This window comes from Anopheles nili, chromosome 2 (genome assembly GCF_943737925.1).
Source record: "Anopheles nili chromosome 2, idAnoNiliSN_F5_01, whole genome shotgun sequence".
NCBI classification, from domain to species: Eukaryota; Metazoa; Arthropoda; class Insecta; order Diptera; family Culicidae; genus Anopheles; species Anopheles nili.
The window spans coordinates 13,847,311-13,863,046 of record NC_071291.1 but is presented as its reverse complement, the minus strand read 5'-3'; the positions used below and the strand labels follow the sequence as shown (position 1 = coordinate 13,863,046).

Sequence of the window (15,736 nt, the reverse complement as noted above, 5' to 3'; positions counted from 1 at the left end):
AAAAAGCGGGTCTTGCGAACGCGAGGTACACTTCACTTGGGTTCGTCGCGAGTAGAGCACCTGCTATTCACGCACGGCACTGCACTTTTTCACAAACACGACAACCGAGTACATGCGGAAAATGTATTTAATAAGAACGCACAATAATTTGCTGCTGCCTGCTTGTCGAACTTTACAACCTATCGTTTTCCTGTATTTCCTTGCGATGTCCGTGAGCCCGTTTGACAGTTAATCGTTATGTTTTTCCCACCACCGTAACGTAACGACGGCTGTCAGTGCTACCTTTCTAAGCCATAAGCAAGCCTAGATTTTTGCGCGCGATAGCGTTTCATTCCGGTAAGTTCTGCGTTCAAAATTTGCATGTTGAAAATTGTCGCTAATTAATAGCTTTACTTTTTTGCCAAATTTACCTGTGCACAAATCTGTAAGCAGCTATAACAAATTAGCGTTACCCTGCAAGTAATTTTGCTTGCTGCAGCTGTCACTGGCATTGTCATTGTCGAAACGCTTAGAAAAAAGAAGCAAAATAGTGAAAAATATTCATGTTCGCGCAACAAAAAGAATACTGAAAACATTATTCAATACGACGAAAAAAGCATTCGAGATCCACGACCATAGCTGTGCCGTGGTACTGCTTCATGTTCCAACGGTGTAGTAAGGTTCGGCGGTGTACACTACTTTAAAAATAGTTTCGCAGCGAGCTTCATCAAGTGCCCATCGGAATCTGCACTATCGTGTACAAAATGGCACGTTCGATAAGTCCTGGAGGCTACGGAAACTACGAAGACGATTCAATGTTTCAAAATGCGGCCTATGCCCATGATATCAGCGAACAGATGCGTGTTCCGAAACGGATTCGTGCAACTGGAGATTATTACGATGATCAGGATCTGCTGCCGAATGGGAACGGTGAAATTAATTCCTGGAACTATCACAACAAAATCGATATGAACGTTCCGGATCGTATCGTGGTGCTCGGACAAGATCAGCATTTGGGTAAGCCTTACTGGTTCGCTGATGAGGCGTTATGCAGAGGAAGTGACGAAATTATGGCCATTTGTTTCTTGCGTACTAACGTCTAGCATGAATCAGTTATCGTCTTCAAATAACATTTAAAATTCATTCTCGTCATACTAACATACATCCCCTCCATATGCACATTTTTACTTTCTCTGCGTACGAACACTGCGAATGGTATCTAATTGTACCAGTTCTCACATCAGGCACCAAATCGGCCCCCCGCGAGATTATGCTGGAGAATTCTATCTTACCAAAGGATCCCGGATTCGTGCGCGTCTCGACACCACCGCGAGTAATAACACTTTCGGAACATCACTTTCCCTCGGCTTGGGAGGAGCCGGAAGAGAATGCCAAAGATAACAACCAGGAGGATACGTACGGGCCACCTTCATTAGAGTCGGTCGAAGATCCTAACAGCAGTAATGCTTACTTTTCGAAGCCATCTTTCTCGCATGGCAGGGAGCATACCAAACGTTCTGCTTTTGCAAAGACAAACAATGAACTCACCTTAACAAGAAGGTAACAATTAATCCACAGTTGTCTAGTATTTTGCCATAACGCTTTAAGCAATTTTTTATTTTTGAAATATTTGTATTTTTAGCATGCGCGATGAAACACCAACATTTGGTGGCAGTGTTGAAAATTTGACACCTTCGGAGGAACTTACAAACCTGCGGCGCCAGGTGGCAAAAATAAATCGCCGACTTTTATCGATTGAGATAGAATCCGTGCAGAGGCAGCAGCGTGAAAAGATCATCTGTTGCGTCGGAATGGCGTATCTCCTTTTCAAAACATTCATGTGGCTAAGCCGGAAGTAAGTCTAGGTTGCAATCAGTGCAATATATTTCTACGGTAGCCATTCACGTGCCACCGGTAAGCTTGGGTGCATAATGTAACTATTCCATAAACTGGAACAAGCACAAGCATTAATTCGACGAAACGTGTTGGTCATTTAATGGAATGGTGCGTTGAATGAGACTAGGTCTTTGGTACTACAAAACTGCTCGCATTAATGAAATGATTTAATGTTGCTTCGGAGATAGTTGTTCTTCTTTTATGTGAATATACGAAAAGCTGTGTGATGAGGTGTTGGTAGTGAGAATGCGAAATAGAATCAGGATTAAGTTATGGGGCTAAAACATGATTTTTCCGAAGGATGAAAAACTAAAGTATTTTCATAAGTGTGCTAGTTGGTTAGATTTCCCATTTCAATTTCTTCAGCAGTAGGAATTACATTTAGTATTTTTTACAATTTTCTACCTTATTTTGATCATGATGGTTTTGTATCAATGATAAATGATTTCTTTTAGGATATTTTATAAAACTTATTCACGTGACCGATATGATAAAACAAAACTCACATGTAATGTAGCATCCAAATTTGCATAAAATATATGAACATCGTTAAGTTACGAAAGTGTGTAATATTATTATTCTATGACTTGAAAAATAGCGCAAGTTTTCTGATTGATGTCAATAAGTAAAACAAATATTACATAAAATAAAGGTCGGCCAGTTCAAGTTTCCTTTCTAGGCCGTTGAAGGAGAACAGTAACCGAATCCTTATAGGGTTGACTTTTGAATCGAAATGTGATATTTATTCTGCTTAGATATACAGCGCACAGAATAGAACATGAGTCCAAACCTGCTTGGTTACAATTAATGGGGTCGGTTTATTTTATTCAACATCCCTAGTTAAACCTAGATAACTAAAATACTTTGCGATCAAATGATTACTGGCATTAGTCATAGATTTGAATGACGCTCGAATCCTGTGCTGTCAGTAACAACAAATGTCAAAACGCACGAAAAAAGGTGTTTGATCATTTGTCAGACTAAACATTTTTGTGAAAGTCATCGGCGACGATATTGCTTGGATTGGAGTACATTTCATTGTTAGTGTTTGCCTGTGAGCAGTAATATTATTTGGCTAACAAAGTTACAATAAACGATACGTACGAAAATGGTGAACATCACCTCGGCCGCCGGCATCATATGCCTGTTGGATGAACCCGTCACGGAGCTAAAGGTATTTGCCCTAAACAAGCTAAACATGATTGTGGGTGAATTTTGGCCGGAAATCTCCGAAGCGGCCGAAAAGATCGAAATGCTGCACGAGGACAAGAGCTTCTCTCATCATGAGTTAGCGGCACTAGTTGCCTCAAAAGTCTACTACCACCTGGGCTCGTTTGAGGATTCCCTAACGTACGCTCTGGGAGCTGGAGATCTGTTCGATGTGAACGCTCGCAACGAGTACGTGGATACGATTATTGCCAAGTGTATTGATCACTACACCCAGCTGCGTGTGGCGTTGGTAGAGGCCCAAGAGAACAACCTGGTTGCAAAACCAATTGACGCCCGGTTAGAGGCGATCGTGAATCGTATGATCCAGCGCTGTCTCGAGGATGGTCAGTACAAGCAGGCGCTTGGCATTGCGCTCGAAACTCGTCGTATGGATATCGTCGAATCGTCGATCATGAAGGCGGATGATGTGCCCGGTATGCTGGCGTACGCGTTCCAGGTCACGATGGGATTCATCCAAAACCGAGCTTTCCGCAATACGGTCCTACGTTGTTTGGTGGAGCTGTACCGAAACGCGGGTGTTCCGGACTACGTGAACATGTGTCAGTGTCTGATCTTCCTCGAAGATCCTTTGGCTGTGGCCGAAGTTCTCGATGGGCTCACAAAGGAAAACGAATCCTCCGTCCTGATGGCGTACCAGATTGCGTTCGATCTGTACGAATCGGCCACCCAGCAGTACCTCGGTCAGGTTCTGCAAGCGCTCAAAGCTACCGCTCCGATTCCTTCAGCATTGATTTCAAACTTCAAACCACAAGGCACTACGTCAACTGACGCTACGACTGAGTCCGTAGAACCGAAAACGGAACGGACGCTTGAGAGCCTCAACGAGGCCGAAAAAGTTCACCAGAAGAACATTGAAAAGCTAGCGAGTATTCTTTCAGGTGAAGTCACCATTGAGCTGCAACTGCAGTTCCTGATTCGCAGCAACCATGCCGATTTGCAAATTCTCCGTGGAACAAAGGAATCAGTTCGGCTCTCGATCTGCCATACGGCAACGGTCATCGCAAATACGTTCATGCACAGTGGCACCACCAGCGACCAGTTCCTGCGAGACAATCTCGAATGGTTGGCCAGGGCAACGAACTGGGCAAAACTTACTGCGACCGCATCGCTAGGTGTCATTCATCGTGGACACGAAACGGATTCGTTGGCACTGATGCAGAGCTATCTTCCCAAGGAAAGTGGTCCCAGCTCGGGATATTCGGAGGGCGGTGGTCTGTATGCGCTCGGTTTGATTCACGCCAACCATGGCGCTAACATCATCGACTATCTGCTGCAGCAGCTGAAGGACGCCCAAAACGAAAACGTTCGCCATGGTGGATGCCTTGGGCTTGGATTGGCCGCCATGGGCACTCACCGGCAGGACGTGTACGAGCAGCTTAAGTTTAACCTCTACCAAGACGACGCAGTCACCGGTGAAGCGGCCGGCATTGCCATGGGAATGCTAATGCTTGGCTCGAAGCATGCGCAAGCCATCGAGGATATGGTATCCTACGCGCAGGAAACGCAGCACGAAAAGATTCTTCGCGGTTTGGCGGTGGGCATTTCGTTGACGATGTACGCTAGGCTGGAAGAGGCAGATGCGCTAGTGGCGTCCCTGTCGAATGATAAGGATCCAGTGTTGCGTCGTAGCGGTATGTACACAATCGCAATGGCGTATTGTGGAACGGGCAATAATCAGGCCATTCGGAAATTGCTCCATGTTGCTGTCAGCGACGTAAATGACGATGTACGTCGTGCAGCAGTAACCGCCATCGGATTTATTCTGTTCCGCTCACCGGAACAGTGCCCTTCGGTGGTATCATTGCTGGCAGAATCTTACAATCCGCACGTACGGTATGGTGCAGCCATGGCGCTTGGTATCGCCTGCGCCGGGACGGGTTCACGCGAAGCGATTGCTCTACTCGAGCCAATGGCCAAATTTGACCCGGTTAACTTCGTTCGCCAGGGTGCACTGATTGCGTCGGCCATGATCCTGATTCAGCATACCGATCAGACCTGTCCCAAGGTAACTTTCTTCAGACAGCTGTACACCCAGGTAATCACCAACAAGCACGAGGATGTGATGGCGAAATTTGGCGCGATTCTGGCGCAGGGCATCATCGATGCCGGTGGTCGCAACGTTACGGTTAGCTTGCAATCCCGCACGGGACACACCAACCTACAGGCCGTTGTGGGAATGCTCCTATTCACCCAGTACTGGTACTGGTTCCCGCTGTCGCACTGTCTCTCGTTGGCCTTCACTCCTACGTGTATCATCGCGCTGAACTCCGATCTGAAGATGCCGAAGATCGATTTCAAGTCTGCCGCACGTCCTTCATTGTATGCATATCCTGCTCCGTTGGAGGAGAAGAAGCGCGAAGAAAGGGAGAAGGTTACTACGGCCGTACTGTCGATTGCAGCCCGTGCCAAACGTCGAGAGGGTGATAAGAAGAAGGACTCAAAGGATAGTTCAGCTACTGCATCGTCCGCCACTCCAGCGGCCGATATCAAGATGGAGGTCGATGAGGAAGCGGTTAGTGGTAAAGACGATACGGCAAAGACGAAGGAGGAACCGAAATCTTCCACTGCCGCTTCTACTACGCCCGTGAAGGAGGAATCAAAGAAGAAGGATAAATCAGGCAGCTCTGGTGTTGGTTCGCCCGCACCTTCAACTGCTGCCGGAGAGGATTCGGCGGCGTCTAGCTCCGGTGGCACGGACAAGGCAACGGATAAGGCAACAACTGCGAGCAAAACTCCCAAGGAGCCGGAACCCAGTTTTGAAATCCTGGCTAATCCGGCCCGTGTGATGCGCCAACAGTTGAAGGTTATCAGCATCGCCGAAGGAACGCCCTACACCCCGTTGAAGGATGTCACTATTGGTGGAATCATCATGATGAATCATACGTCAGGTGGTGATCAGGTGCTGGTCGAACCCGTTGCTGCTTGCGGTCCTAAAAACGATGATCTAAAAGAGCCAGATGCTCCGGAACCGTTCGAGTATGTGGAAGATGATGCCTAAAACAAAACGCTTAAAATAATACTAGCGTTTGATTGAATGTTCTATGTGTTCGGGTTTGTAACTATTGTGTTTCGATATATGAAGCATAAATAAAGAAGTCTAAAAAACTTAACTAGTACGCTGTAATTTATTTGGGTAATCGCTTCACAAGTTTGAGCTCATGTGTCAGCCAAATAGCAAGCGATAGTAATATTAAAGAACCGGATTGATGACTAGCGGCTAGAGGGACGGGTACGTATGTAAGAAGTGTCGTTATGCCAAGAGCAACCTGCAGCCATCCCATAGCTGCAACGGCAGTCGCAGCTTTGTAAGCGCGTGGCGGAAGCAGTCGCCTGCGTGAGATTAGAAACATGCCGGTGATGAGCGTTAAGGTCGCGGTTCCCAGTACGCGATGGTCGAATTGGACGGTGGTAGGGTTTTCGGTAAAATTGCGTAACGTCGGGGAAAGAGCCAAAATGTCGCTCGGTATCCAACGATCAGCCATCTTCGGGAAGGAATTATAAATCAAACCTGCGTCGAGTCCAGCAACGAATGCTCCGGACAAAGCAGTAAAGAAAACGGCCGCTTTCGTAGCGTGCGCAAGACCTTTAAAACGGAACGTAGCAGCAGGAATATTGCCAATTAGTTTCTGTGCTGGGAGTAGCTTGTCTAGTGCGGACCATAAGAATAACGAATACAAAACAAAGGCGAATCCAAGGTGAGAGGCCAAACGATACTGTGATACGCGCGGTACGTCGCTTTCTTGGTGAAATCGGTCTTCTAGGCCTGATTTTACCATATACCAACCCATTAAACCCTGTATTCCGATCAGGGTACCGAAAGCAAGCACACGAGTTTTCATCGCCTTGTTAAAATATCCTTTACTCCAAAAGTAGACCGCGGGTATCGCGAAGAACGCTCCTATCGCCCGACCCCACATGCGATGCCCGTATTCCATGAACCAGATCAATTTAAACTCCTGGAGCGTTATGTCTTGGTTTTTGCTACAACAGAAACAATAGAACATACATATGAGTAAATGCACCTGCGTGCAATGATGAGTTTGCAAAAGCGTACAGTTTAAATTCGGGAAATTGTTGATAGCGGTTGAATTCCTCACGCCATTCTGCGTCCGTCCTGGGCATTTTCTCTCCCAGTAGTTTCCACGTGACCATTGATAATCCGGATTCTGTGAGTCGGGTAACTCCACCTGGGCCGATGTGCATAAATACGGATTAAAGTAAGTCATAGTTTGTTTTTGAACTTTTGCCTCTTAGTCGTGCATCGGTGCTCCCTTCAGAGAGGAAATTTATTTCCCAGTCATTTTTACAATTTCCTCCATTACAATGCACACACAATGGACGACGAATTCATAGTACACAATCCCACCTAGAACGACGGCGACGAAGACCATTCCGCTGCATCCGAGTAGCCAGTATCCTACGGATTTGCTGCCCTTTTCAGATACAGATGTTTTGGTGCAGTAACGACTGATGGGAGTGCGGAATGTTCTGCATATCGTTAGCAGGCTTTGCTATAAGTCGAAAAATCCTCGATAATATTAGTCTCACAAGCAGCATGCTACTAGCACTGATGTTAGAATACCTTTGTTGTATCACGAACGGTAAATCCCCTTAAAGTAGGTTTGACTAGCAGTGATTCAGTAACGATTGATCTGACGGGGCTTATTGTTTTAAACGCGGAACATTTGCTTAAACTACTGGTAGCACTTCGACCAGCGCACGTGGTTAAGCGTAAACAGTTGAACATTTTATATAAAATACTTTTGTGAATCAGTTTAAGGTAGCTTAACTTATTACTGTGGAAAAACTCACTTTCATGTTAAAATGTTGCGAAATGTTTTCATTCTACAGCACCGGTTTTTCTTTACGTCAAATTTGACGCAGCAAATGTACAGTACAGCTTACGCAATGCTAGACACTTGAGTTTTGTTAAAATATGCATAATTTTTATGAATTATATTCTGCAAAAAATTACTCTTTTGATGGTAAATTATCACTAACCATAAAAGAAAATATAAAATTGGTTAAAATTGAAATCTGCTAAAAAATTGTTGATCTTATAACGTAAAACAGCAAAAATGGAATCTCTAATTGGCCCTCCAAATACTTGTTCATATCACTTGCAAAAACTTAAACAGACTATTTTATAGCCTTGATTTTATAGAAACATATGGAAAATGGTTTATTTTTTGAATTTAATGTTATTTGAAATTTGATATTTAATTTACCAAAATTTTGTCATTTAACGCCTTTATTAAATATGTGTCATTTTGACTCACCTTTTTCCGGTAACACAATTGAATCTTCCGACCGGCTTGTTGATTACACTATCAGTTGAATTACGATTAGAGGCAGAATCACTAAAAAATCCCGAAGATGAGCACCAACACTGGAAGCAACGTAAGTATAGCCATTTTTTATCTATGTACTCTCTGTCCAACATCTACCTAATGAAACTATTTCTGCAGAGCGTCACTTTGCTAGACTGCCATTGCTATAGGGTGAACTCGGAATCGGGAACATTCTTGGCCTATGTAACGAAGCATAAGAATGCGCTTATCGATTCAGTTAAACTGCTGCCGAAAGAGGAAGCCACGTACGAAGTTGAACATGCGCTAAACTTCATGCAACACTACATGCATCTGGAGGATGATGGCTTGGTTGATAAACCTCATTCTAACCACCGAGTCCTGATCGATCGAAGAAAGTCGCTGTTTGAAATCCTGCTGGATCTGCACTCGGCTATGCGGGCCACATGTGTAGGCTTTAATTTGTTCTTCTATGGCGATAATCCGATTACGTGCGATTTCATCAAGCTGCTGCTGCAATTCCCCTCATTTTCATCTCGCGATGGCGACCAACTGGCATTGAACAATGAAATACCACTGCAAATGGCTTACTGCACCATGATTGTGTTCGATTCAAGCGATCTTGAATCGGCTAGCGATCGTCTTGCGCTCGCCTGGTCCACTAACAACGCGCCTTGGGCCATTCGTAACGTGTTGGTACAGGAAACTGTGAAAGAAGAGTTCTTGCTGCTCGTTAAATCCAAACTGAAGCCATTCACCGACAGCCAGAAGCAACTTCTACGAGATTCGTTGGTTAAGGCGCTTGAGGCAGCTAAGAGCTTTGGTGCTATGTTGACCCAAAATGTGTCTGACGCTAGCGACATCAAGCCAACACTTGCCTTCATTCCTGGTGTTCAATATCTGCTCTCGGGTGAAACCACACCCTACCAACCAAGTCCGATTGTGGCCGTCGACGTTTTTCGCACAGCTAAGGAAGCTGTATCGCTGGCAAATAGCAACAACGGGGGCTCCGTGTCGGTCTGGACCGAAGAGCTTTCACTAATGTTCGAGGTTGCCTACGGGCTACGCAGCCAAACGGTGTGGGTAAACAGCTATGCTGAGCTTAACCCAGAATGTCCTTACACCTTCCGTAAGGACGACTTCTGTTACGGCTCAGACTATGCCGTTTGTGAGAAGAAAGTGAAGCTGGTTTTTGCACCAACAAAGACCACGCCATCGAACTGCCTGGAAACTAATCGGGCTGCGATCAAAAGTCTAGGCACGTATGTGGCCGATACGCGCAGCTACAGGGGCAATACGGTGCAGATCAAAAACGGTATCCATTATGAGACCATCTCTTCGCCGGCAGATGTGGAAGCGTACGGTAGCACTCATCGGCTGGCAATTGTCGACAACTTCTGGGATACGTACGTGTCTCTCGATGTGATTGATCGACGACTTCTTTTAGATACGGTGCACAACCAGCGCAAAGTGATTTGCATTCCATTCGGCGTTACGTTTGCCAATTGAATCTCGCACATTCCAGTGGGTCGTAAGGGCTCGATGATATTTTTGTATTGCTTTTCTGAATAAAGTGTTTGCATTTTTGTTATATGCTATATGTTTGTCAATTCGTTTGTACTACCACGACGTACTGCGCAGTTTGTTTTTTAGGCCGATACTTTCTATTTCGGTCAGCTAATAGTTTTTGTCGAACATAATCGTTTTAAATGGCCTAATTGCATGCGGTAATAATGGGCTCCAAAGAGTGCGGCATGCAGGAAAGAATATAATTAATGGAGTGTCAAGGTGACCATCTACCTTCATTTTTAGTTGAACATCTTGCAAAGGCTACAAATCAGATTTGAAATTTGGGTTCGATCAACGACGATGATCGTAAGTGTACATACGAAGCCACGGATATTATACTCAATGTTTATGCCTTATGTTATATACCTTCTTTTGCCAGCTTATATAATTAATTTAATTATGTGGATGTTGTACATTAGATTGAAAAATACAATAGGACACAACTGCTTCGTTTTTGAGTTTAAGATTTCATAAAATACATAAGGAAGTCAAATCAGCACAACTTAAATTAGAAACATCTATCTCTCCAAATACAGATTTCACCTTTCACTTGAAGTGGCTAATAATAGCTTTAACCCTTGTAAACCATTATATCTTTGTTGCAGGCTGTGCTACTGCCATTCATCATCTTATTGCCTGATTTATTTCTCCTTGATCATGTTTTTGTCTTATTGATTCAATATTCAGAAATTTTATACGTTATGCTACTCATTACCATCTCGTTCCATTGGATAATGCTCGCTTCACACGTGTAGTGCAAGCTAGTTTGTAAAGCTACGCTGTTTGGTCTGAGCAAGCGTTAAACGTGCACAAACGTGGCGTAAGTGTGAATATGTCGTAACATTTGAAAATTAACTATTTTTTATGATCCGTAATGATTTTTTGTTCGTTCGATTTTCAGCTAAATCCATTCATCAGACTGAACCGTTTTGGGACCATCAATTTTTTACACATGTAGGCAAGGTGTTAAATTTTACAGTAACACAATGAAACTTTCAGCCAACGTCCCAACGTCGGTCTATAGTTAAACGTTGCCCATCGATGTGGCAACGGATAGCATGATGTGACGGTTCACTCAACATAAACTTCGGCAATAAAATACGGCATTGAACGTTTTTCTCATTACCTTGTGCACTACGGTGCATAGGATTAGGGATTCAGGGTCTTCAGTGGTGAAATTCACGACGGTTTACTTAATTAGACGACAGAATTACTTAATGGATTTACAACGAAATTTATATATTTTGTTTTTTGTTTCATTCATACTTTTTGAGACTATAACTTTGGCAGATTGTAGCTCTAGATGCTTAATTAATACGCCCTATTTTCTTAATATGCACGGCTGACGAGTTTCTTTATGCACCTGATCCATTTGTTTCTACATCTCCTATTGATGGTTTACTGCTCTTTATCTGGTATCCATTCTCGCGCTGATTGGAGAGTTAAAAGCCGATGGTGCCGCCGAAATTGCTTTTTCTTGAGAAATTCATTCGCAGTACCGTGAACAAGGTCCCACAGTCCGAAGTTGCCGAAACACTGGTTGAAGCTGTGTCGTGAGAACATCACAAAGGGAGCAACAATATAAGCACTTGCACTCGAAATAGCGATCATTCGCCTATTCAAATTCGTCTCGCCTACTTACTTGAGATGATGGTAGTCATGGAACTCGGAGCTCGCCAGAAACGGCAAATGGTAGTCCGAGTGGTCCGCTAGCGTGTCGATCATCACGTACGAGAACCAGATCATTATCGTGAACACGTGACTTCGCATGATGATCGGTCCGACGTACACCGGAAGCAGATCGCTGATGACAAATTCGACAGGATGCGAGTACATAGCGGCCAGTGCCACAGGTGAACTCCACTCGTGATGCTGCTTGTGAAAGTGTCGGTACACGTGGCGATTGTGCAGTAATCGATGGGTATAGTAGTAGGCGATCTCCCAACATATGATGCACACCAGCATGTCCTGCACGATGGTGAAAGGCGTGGGCAACACCCGTACGGGCGGGACTTCCGCCGTGACAAACTTACGACTGTGGAACACTAGATAGCTTGTGGGCACGCCGAACAAGAACTGGTTGCGCAGCACAGTCAGGACGAGACGTTTGAAGCGATCCCACGGGAGAGGCTCGTTGGTGCCGGGTTGGATTTTATACTTCCGCAGGCATTGCGGCCTTCCGGTCAAATCCATCGCGACAAACAACATTCCGACGATCCAAAAGAATGTGTATGTATACGTTGTGAGGAACCAAACGTACAGCACGTCGGGATCATCGCCTGGTGTTATAATTTTCAAATAACGATAAGAAACAAAAACACCCCAGGTTTGAATAATGAAACGGTTAAAGCAGATTCAAGAAACTCCATACTTCAGCAAACCACACAATCACTATTTACCGATAACATCGAGTAGTTGGTTCCACTTGCGTTCGACAAAGTTGGAGCCAACCGTTGGAGATAGTGCATCAAACGTTGATATATTTCCATTGTTCAACGATGCCATTCCGAGGTTGGCATCCAACGAAAGCTGAGGCTCCATATTGTTGTTACCCCGAAAATCACACCTCGGAAGTACAACAGCTTCTTCGATAGTATTATCACTGATACTCCAAACTACGATCACTTTGCGGAGCTTTGCGAATGCTGGTTCAAAGATCGGTCTACAACCGACGTTGCCGTTGACAGTACTGCCCGAGGTTAGATATGATATATTTTCCGAAAGTATGAGATATCTATAACACATCCTTCTGTATCTCTTTTACTCTCTCTTTTTCTTTGCTGGGAGTTTACAGCTTCAAGCATCAGCAATTTTGACCTACCCCATAATATGTTCGTGAACGATAAGTAAAAAAAAAAGAAAAACTTTCAGTGAACTCAACCATGATTTAAAGTCATTACGTCACGTTGTTGATTTCATGGTCATAAAATAATCATATCCATTTTTGGACTGTCGCGATAAAACAGTGTTCATATCCACCGGTACATAAAGTGCCATTGAGCATATAGTTTCTCAAGCCATAAATCATTGCGGAACACGTCCTTTTTAAGTGAGTTTATTTTGTTGGAACAAGCTCTCTTGCGGATTTTAGGCTAAAAATTCGGTAGTGTCGCTGATACTGTTTCTTGCGCCGGAATTCACTATTTGTTCCATGCAGCCGATCGCACCATCCATAGTTTCCATAACATTGGTTGAAACTGAAATGGTGGAAGAAGCAGGACAAAAGATGAAGACTCGATCGATAATTAATGCTAAAATAGTATTTTATCTAATATCGTTAATCATAATATCATAATCGTTTTAAAAATGACAGCAAATGTTTTTACTTTCATTTCTCGCCAAGTCGCTATCACCACTTATTCGTAACTTGAATTGACGGTAGCTTTCACAACTTGGTTGGGAAAAGTAATTAAAATTCATTACATACAACTGTCTTGTGTAAATCATTTGAGTGTTTTCAACCGCAAAACGCAACGGAATAAATAACTACTCTCTCATGTTATCATGTACTTTACAAGCTAGTTTTCTCCACTGGATTTCCTATCAGTGCTTCAAAGCATGTCTGTTTATTAAGCGAAATTTTATGCCCGCGGAGACAAGCGTTGAGTCTATAGCTTTTATTAGTTAGCTTTCGATTTGTAAGAAATGGCTCAAAATTGAGTCAACATGTTTCAACAAACTTGATAATAGGATTGGCACTGCTTGAGATACAAAATTATTAGCTTGAAGCTCCAGAGACTAAATGTAACCCAAAGCAAAGAAGTTTTGATTTATTTTGGTTCAGTGCATCACAAATGCATCGGAACGACCCTATACCTTTCTTCCGAAATAAATGCAAATCATGATAAATAATGCTCAACGGAAAAATGTTACGCAACAGAATTTGAATGATGGTGTTGTCGGCATGACCACAACCAGGGGTACAATACATTTTTCATTCCCTTGATTATCAGAAAGGTCGTAGTTTTATATTTCAAAACTATCTTTTGCATTACTAACACTAAATCCTGTTTGATGAATGTAAAAATATTACAGCAACTTACGTCATATGGTGGAAATCGTGTGATTCCGAGCTTCCTAGAAACGGTAGATGGTAACCGGAATGATCCCCCAGCGTGTCCCACATTACAAAAGTGAGCCAAAGGGCGAGTGTGAACACGTGGCACTTCATAATGGCTGGTCCCAGGTACACCGGCAGCAGATCACTGACGACGAACTCGAACGGATGCGCGTACATGGCCGACCAAGCGACTGGAGCTTTCCACTCGTGGTGCTTCTTGTGTATATGCTTGTACAGGAAGCTGGAGTGCAGCAGGCGATGCGTATAGTAGAAGCCGACTTCCCAGGCGATGATGCACACCACCATGTCGCGCAGGACTATGTCCAGTGTGGGGAGAACGCGCACGTCCGGTAGGACATCTGTGATAAGTTTGCGCGCGTGATACGAACAGTATGTCGTCGGAACACCATACACCAGCTGATTGTAGGCAACTGTTCGGATGAGCTGCTTGCAGCGTTGCCAATCGAGTGGTTCGTTCGTACCGGGTTGGGTTTTGTATTTGCGCATGTACCGAGGCCAATTCGTCAAATCCATCAACACGAATAGACCTCCTAGGATCCAGAACAGACCGTACGAGTACAGCATCAAGTACCACACGTACAGGTTGTCGGGATTATCTCCTACGTACGATATCAGTCATAAAAAGAAAATAATGAGAATGATAAAACATGCCTGAGCAAAAAATGCTGCATGCTAGTGGTGCGAACTGATACTATACTGAACGCTGAACGATATACTGAACGCTGATAGGTCTCACTTTTCGCCTCGATCGCAACGATCGTGGTCGAACAATAGTTTCGTTACATGATTACGTGATCGTTACATTTCACCGTCTGAATATGTCCTGTAACTTTTTCGTCGGTTGGAACGTGCGAATACAATTAAGGACATTTCAAGGAAATCCATGAACAGCTGTGCATTACTGAGGTTATTTATATGATAGGTTTTGTGTAAAATTTAGGTAAAATGCAGTGCTTCACTCTATTTTTCAGCAGATGGTTCCGATAGCTTTTAAAATTTAGTATGCACCTAGGCAAAGCAGAAACACAAACGGTTTGATTAAGTGCTAATGAAACACCAAGGCTGCTTGCGGATGAGTGAAGAATCATTCAAAAACTGAACATAAACAACTCATAATTTGAAATATGTAGAAAACCAAATAGTACTCTTGTATAAGTGCAAAACAATCTATTAGATGGTAGAAAAATGGTGACAGGTTGTTGGTGCGTGTAAATTTGATTTGACATACCGATGATATCTAGCAGTTTGTTCCATTTATTTTCAATCAAACGATGCGGTACAAACGGTTCATGATTTAGCAAATCTTCAAAACGTGATTCTACGGACAGATTCACTGAAGACACTCCGTTAACAGAAAATGTTTCGTTCATGTTGTTCATTTCGATTCCGTTTTCAATTCGATGATATTAATATTAAACAGCACACCGCATTATCAGTCTCTATGCACTCTTCGTCAACTCGAACGTCACAGCACACACACACAGCACACGCCGTATTCCGCACGACTTAATGGACTTGCACCCGTCCACGTGTTCGAAGAGAAGTTACTCTAACGGTGGCTTTCGGTAGACTCAAATTTGAATACCGCCAGCAGACGCGTTTTGAGGCGAATGTGTTGAATGCCTCTCTTTCAAGGTGCACGGGAGAGTCTCAATTTTGAATCGGAACGCGT

At 43.8% G+C, this 15,736-nt stretch overlaps 6 protein-coding genes across 6 annotated transcripts; 3 read left to right on the top strand and 3 right to left on the bottom strand.

Moving 5' to 3' along the window:
* Positions 1-686: 686 nt before the first annotated feature.
* Positions 687-2,414, top strand: LOC128730949 (transport and Golgi organization protein 11). Its single transcript, XM_053824041.1, has 3 exons — positions 687-996; positions 1,224-1,539; positions 1,622-2,414. Exons 1-3 carry the CDS (start codon positions 744-746, stop codon positions 1,836-1,838), a joined length of 786 nt encoding a protein of 261 aa, XP_053680016.1. The 5' UTR covers positions 687-743; the 3' UTR covers positions 1,839-2,414.
* Positions 2,415-2,983: 569 nt separating this feature from the next.
* Positions 2,984-6,205, top strand: LOC128730320 (26S proteasome non-ATPase regulatory subunit 1). The gene has a single exon (XM_053823362.1). The coding sequence runs from the start codon at positions 2,984-2,986 to the stop codon at positions 6,101-6,103; it is 3,120 nt and encodes a 1,039-aa protein (XP_053679337.1). The 3' UTR covers positions 6,104-6,205.
* A 25-nt stretch (positions 6,206-6,230) lies between these two features.
* LOC128732183 (cytochrome c oxidase assembly protein COX15 homolog) lies at positions 6,231-7,852 on the bottom strand. Its single transcript, XM_053825352.1, has 4 exons — positions 7,688-7,852; positions 7,472-7,616; positions 7,160-7,292; positions 6,231-7,086 (listed from the first exon to the last, which is right to left on the bottom strand). Exons 1-4 carry the CDS (start codon positions 7,850-7,852, stop codon positions 6,231-6,233), a joined length of 1,299 nt encoding a protein of 432 aa, XP_053681327.1.
* A 607-nt stretch (positions 7,853-8,459) lies between these two features.
* On the top strand, positions 8,460-9,936 carry LOC128720609 (uncharacterized). The gene is made up of 2 exons (XM_053814288.1): positions 8,460-8,505; positions 8,574-9,936. The coding sequence occupies exons 1-2, from the start codon at positions 8,482-8,484 to the stop codon at positions 9,921-9,923; spliced, it is 1,374 nt and encodes a 457-aa protein (XP_053670263.1). The 5' UTR covers positions 8,460-8,481; the 3' UTR covers positions 9,924-9,936.
* A 1,445-nt stretch (positions 9,937-11,381) lies between these two features.
* LOC128730281 (fatty acid hydroxylase domain-containing protein 2-like) lies at positions 11,382-12,524 on the bottom strand. Its single transcript, XM_053823322.1, has 3 exons — positions 12,383-12,524; positions 11,626-12,262; positions 11,382-11,529 (listed from the first exon to the last, which is right to left on the bottom strand). Exons 1-3 carry the CDS (start codon positions 12,522-12,524, stop codon positions 11,382-11,384), a joined length of 927 nt encoding a protein of 308 aa, XP_053679297.1.
* Positions 12,525-13,038: 514 nt separating this feature from the next.
* LOC128730271 (fatty acid hydroxylase domain-containing protein 2-like) lies at positions 13,039-15,443 on the bottom strand. The gene is made up of 3 exons (XM_053823312.1): positions 15,293-15,443; positions 14,027-14,663; positions 13,039-13,180 (listed from the first exon to the last, which is right to left on the bottom strand). Exons 1-3 carry the CDS (start codon positions 15,441-15,443, stop codon positions 13,039-13,041), a joined length of 930 nt encoding a protein of 309 aa, XP_053679287.1.
* Between the last annotated feature and the right edge of the window lie 293 nt (positions 15,444-15,736).

Bases quoted from the DNA above. Each gene is read 5' to 3' on its own strand.
- LOC128730949 (XM_053824041.1), top strand. From the start codon at position 744: ATGGCACGTTCGATAAGTCCTGGAGGCTACGGAAACTACGAAGACGAT. The intron at 997-1,223 runs GTAAGCCTTACT...TTCTCACATCAG, and splicing joins CGGACAAGATCAGCATTTGG to GCACCAAATCGGCCCCCCGC. The intron at 1,540-1,621 runs GTAACAATTAAT...TTGTATTTTTAG, and splicing joins GAACTCACCTTAACAAGAAG to CATGCGCGATGAAACACCAA.
- LOC128730320 (XM_053823362.1), top strand. From the start codon at position 2,984: ATGGTGAACATCACCTCGGCCGCCGGCATCATATGCCTGTTGGATGAA.
- LOC128732183 (XM_053825352.1), bottom strand. From the start codon at position 7,852: ATGTTCAACTGTTTACGCTTAACCACGTGCGCTGGTCGAAGTGCTACC. The intron at 7,617-7,687 runs GTATTCTAACAT...TTCGACTTATAG, and splicing joins CCGTTCGTGATACAACAAAG to CAAAGCCTGCTAACGATATG. The intron at 7,087-7,159 runs GTACGCTTTTGC...TTTCTGTTGTAG, and splicing joins CAATTTCCCGAATTTAAACT to CAAAAACCAAGACATAACGC.
- LOC128720609 (XM_053814288.1), top strand. From the start codon at position 8,482: ATGAGCACCAACACTGGAAGCAAC. The intron at 8,506-8,573 runs GTAAGTATAGCC...CTATTTCTGCAG, and splicing joins GCACCAACACTGGAAGCAAC to AGCGTCACTTTGCTAGACTG.
- LOC128730281 (XM_053823322.1), bottom strand. From the start codon at position 12,524: ATGGAGCCTCAGCTTTCGTTGGATGCCAACCTCGGAATGGCATCGTTG. The intron at 12,263-12,382 runs GTAAATAGTGAT...TTATAACACCAG, and splicing joins CCAACTACTCGATGTTATCG to GCGATGATCCCGACGTGCTG. The intron at 11,530-11,625 runs GTAAGTAGGCGA...CTCACGACACAG, and splicing joins CATGACTACCATCATCTCAA to CTTCAACCAGTGTTTCGGCA.
- LOC128730271 (XM_053823312.1), bottom strand. From the start codon at position 15,443: ATGAACAACATGAACGAAACATTTTCTGTTAACGGAGTGTCTTCAGTG. The intron at 14,664-15,292 runs GTATGTCAAATC...TATCGTACGTAG, and splicing joins CAAACTGCTAGATATCATCG to GAGATAATCCCGACAACCTG. The intron at 13,181-14,026 runs GTAAGTTGCTGT...CCACCATTTCAG, and splicing joins CACGATTTCCACCATATGAC to TTTCAACCAATGTTATGGAA.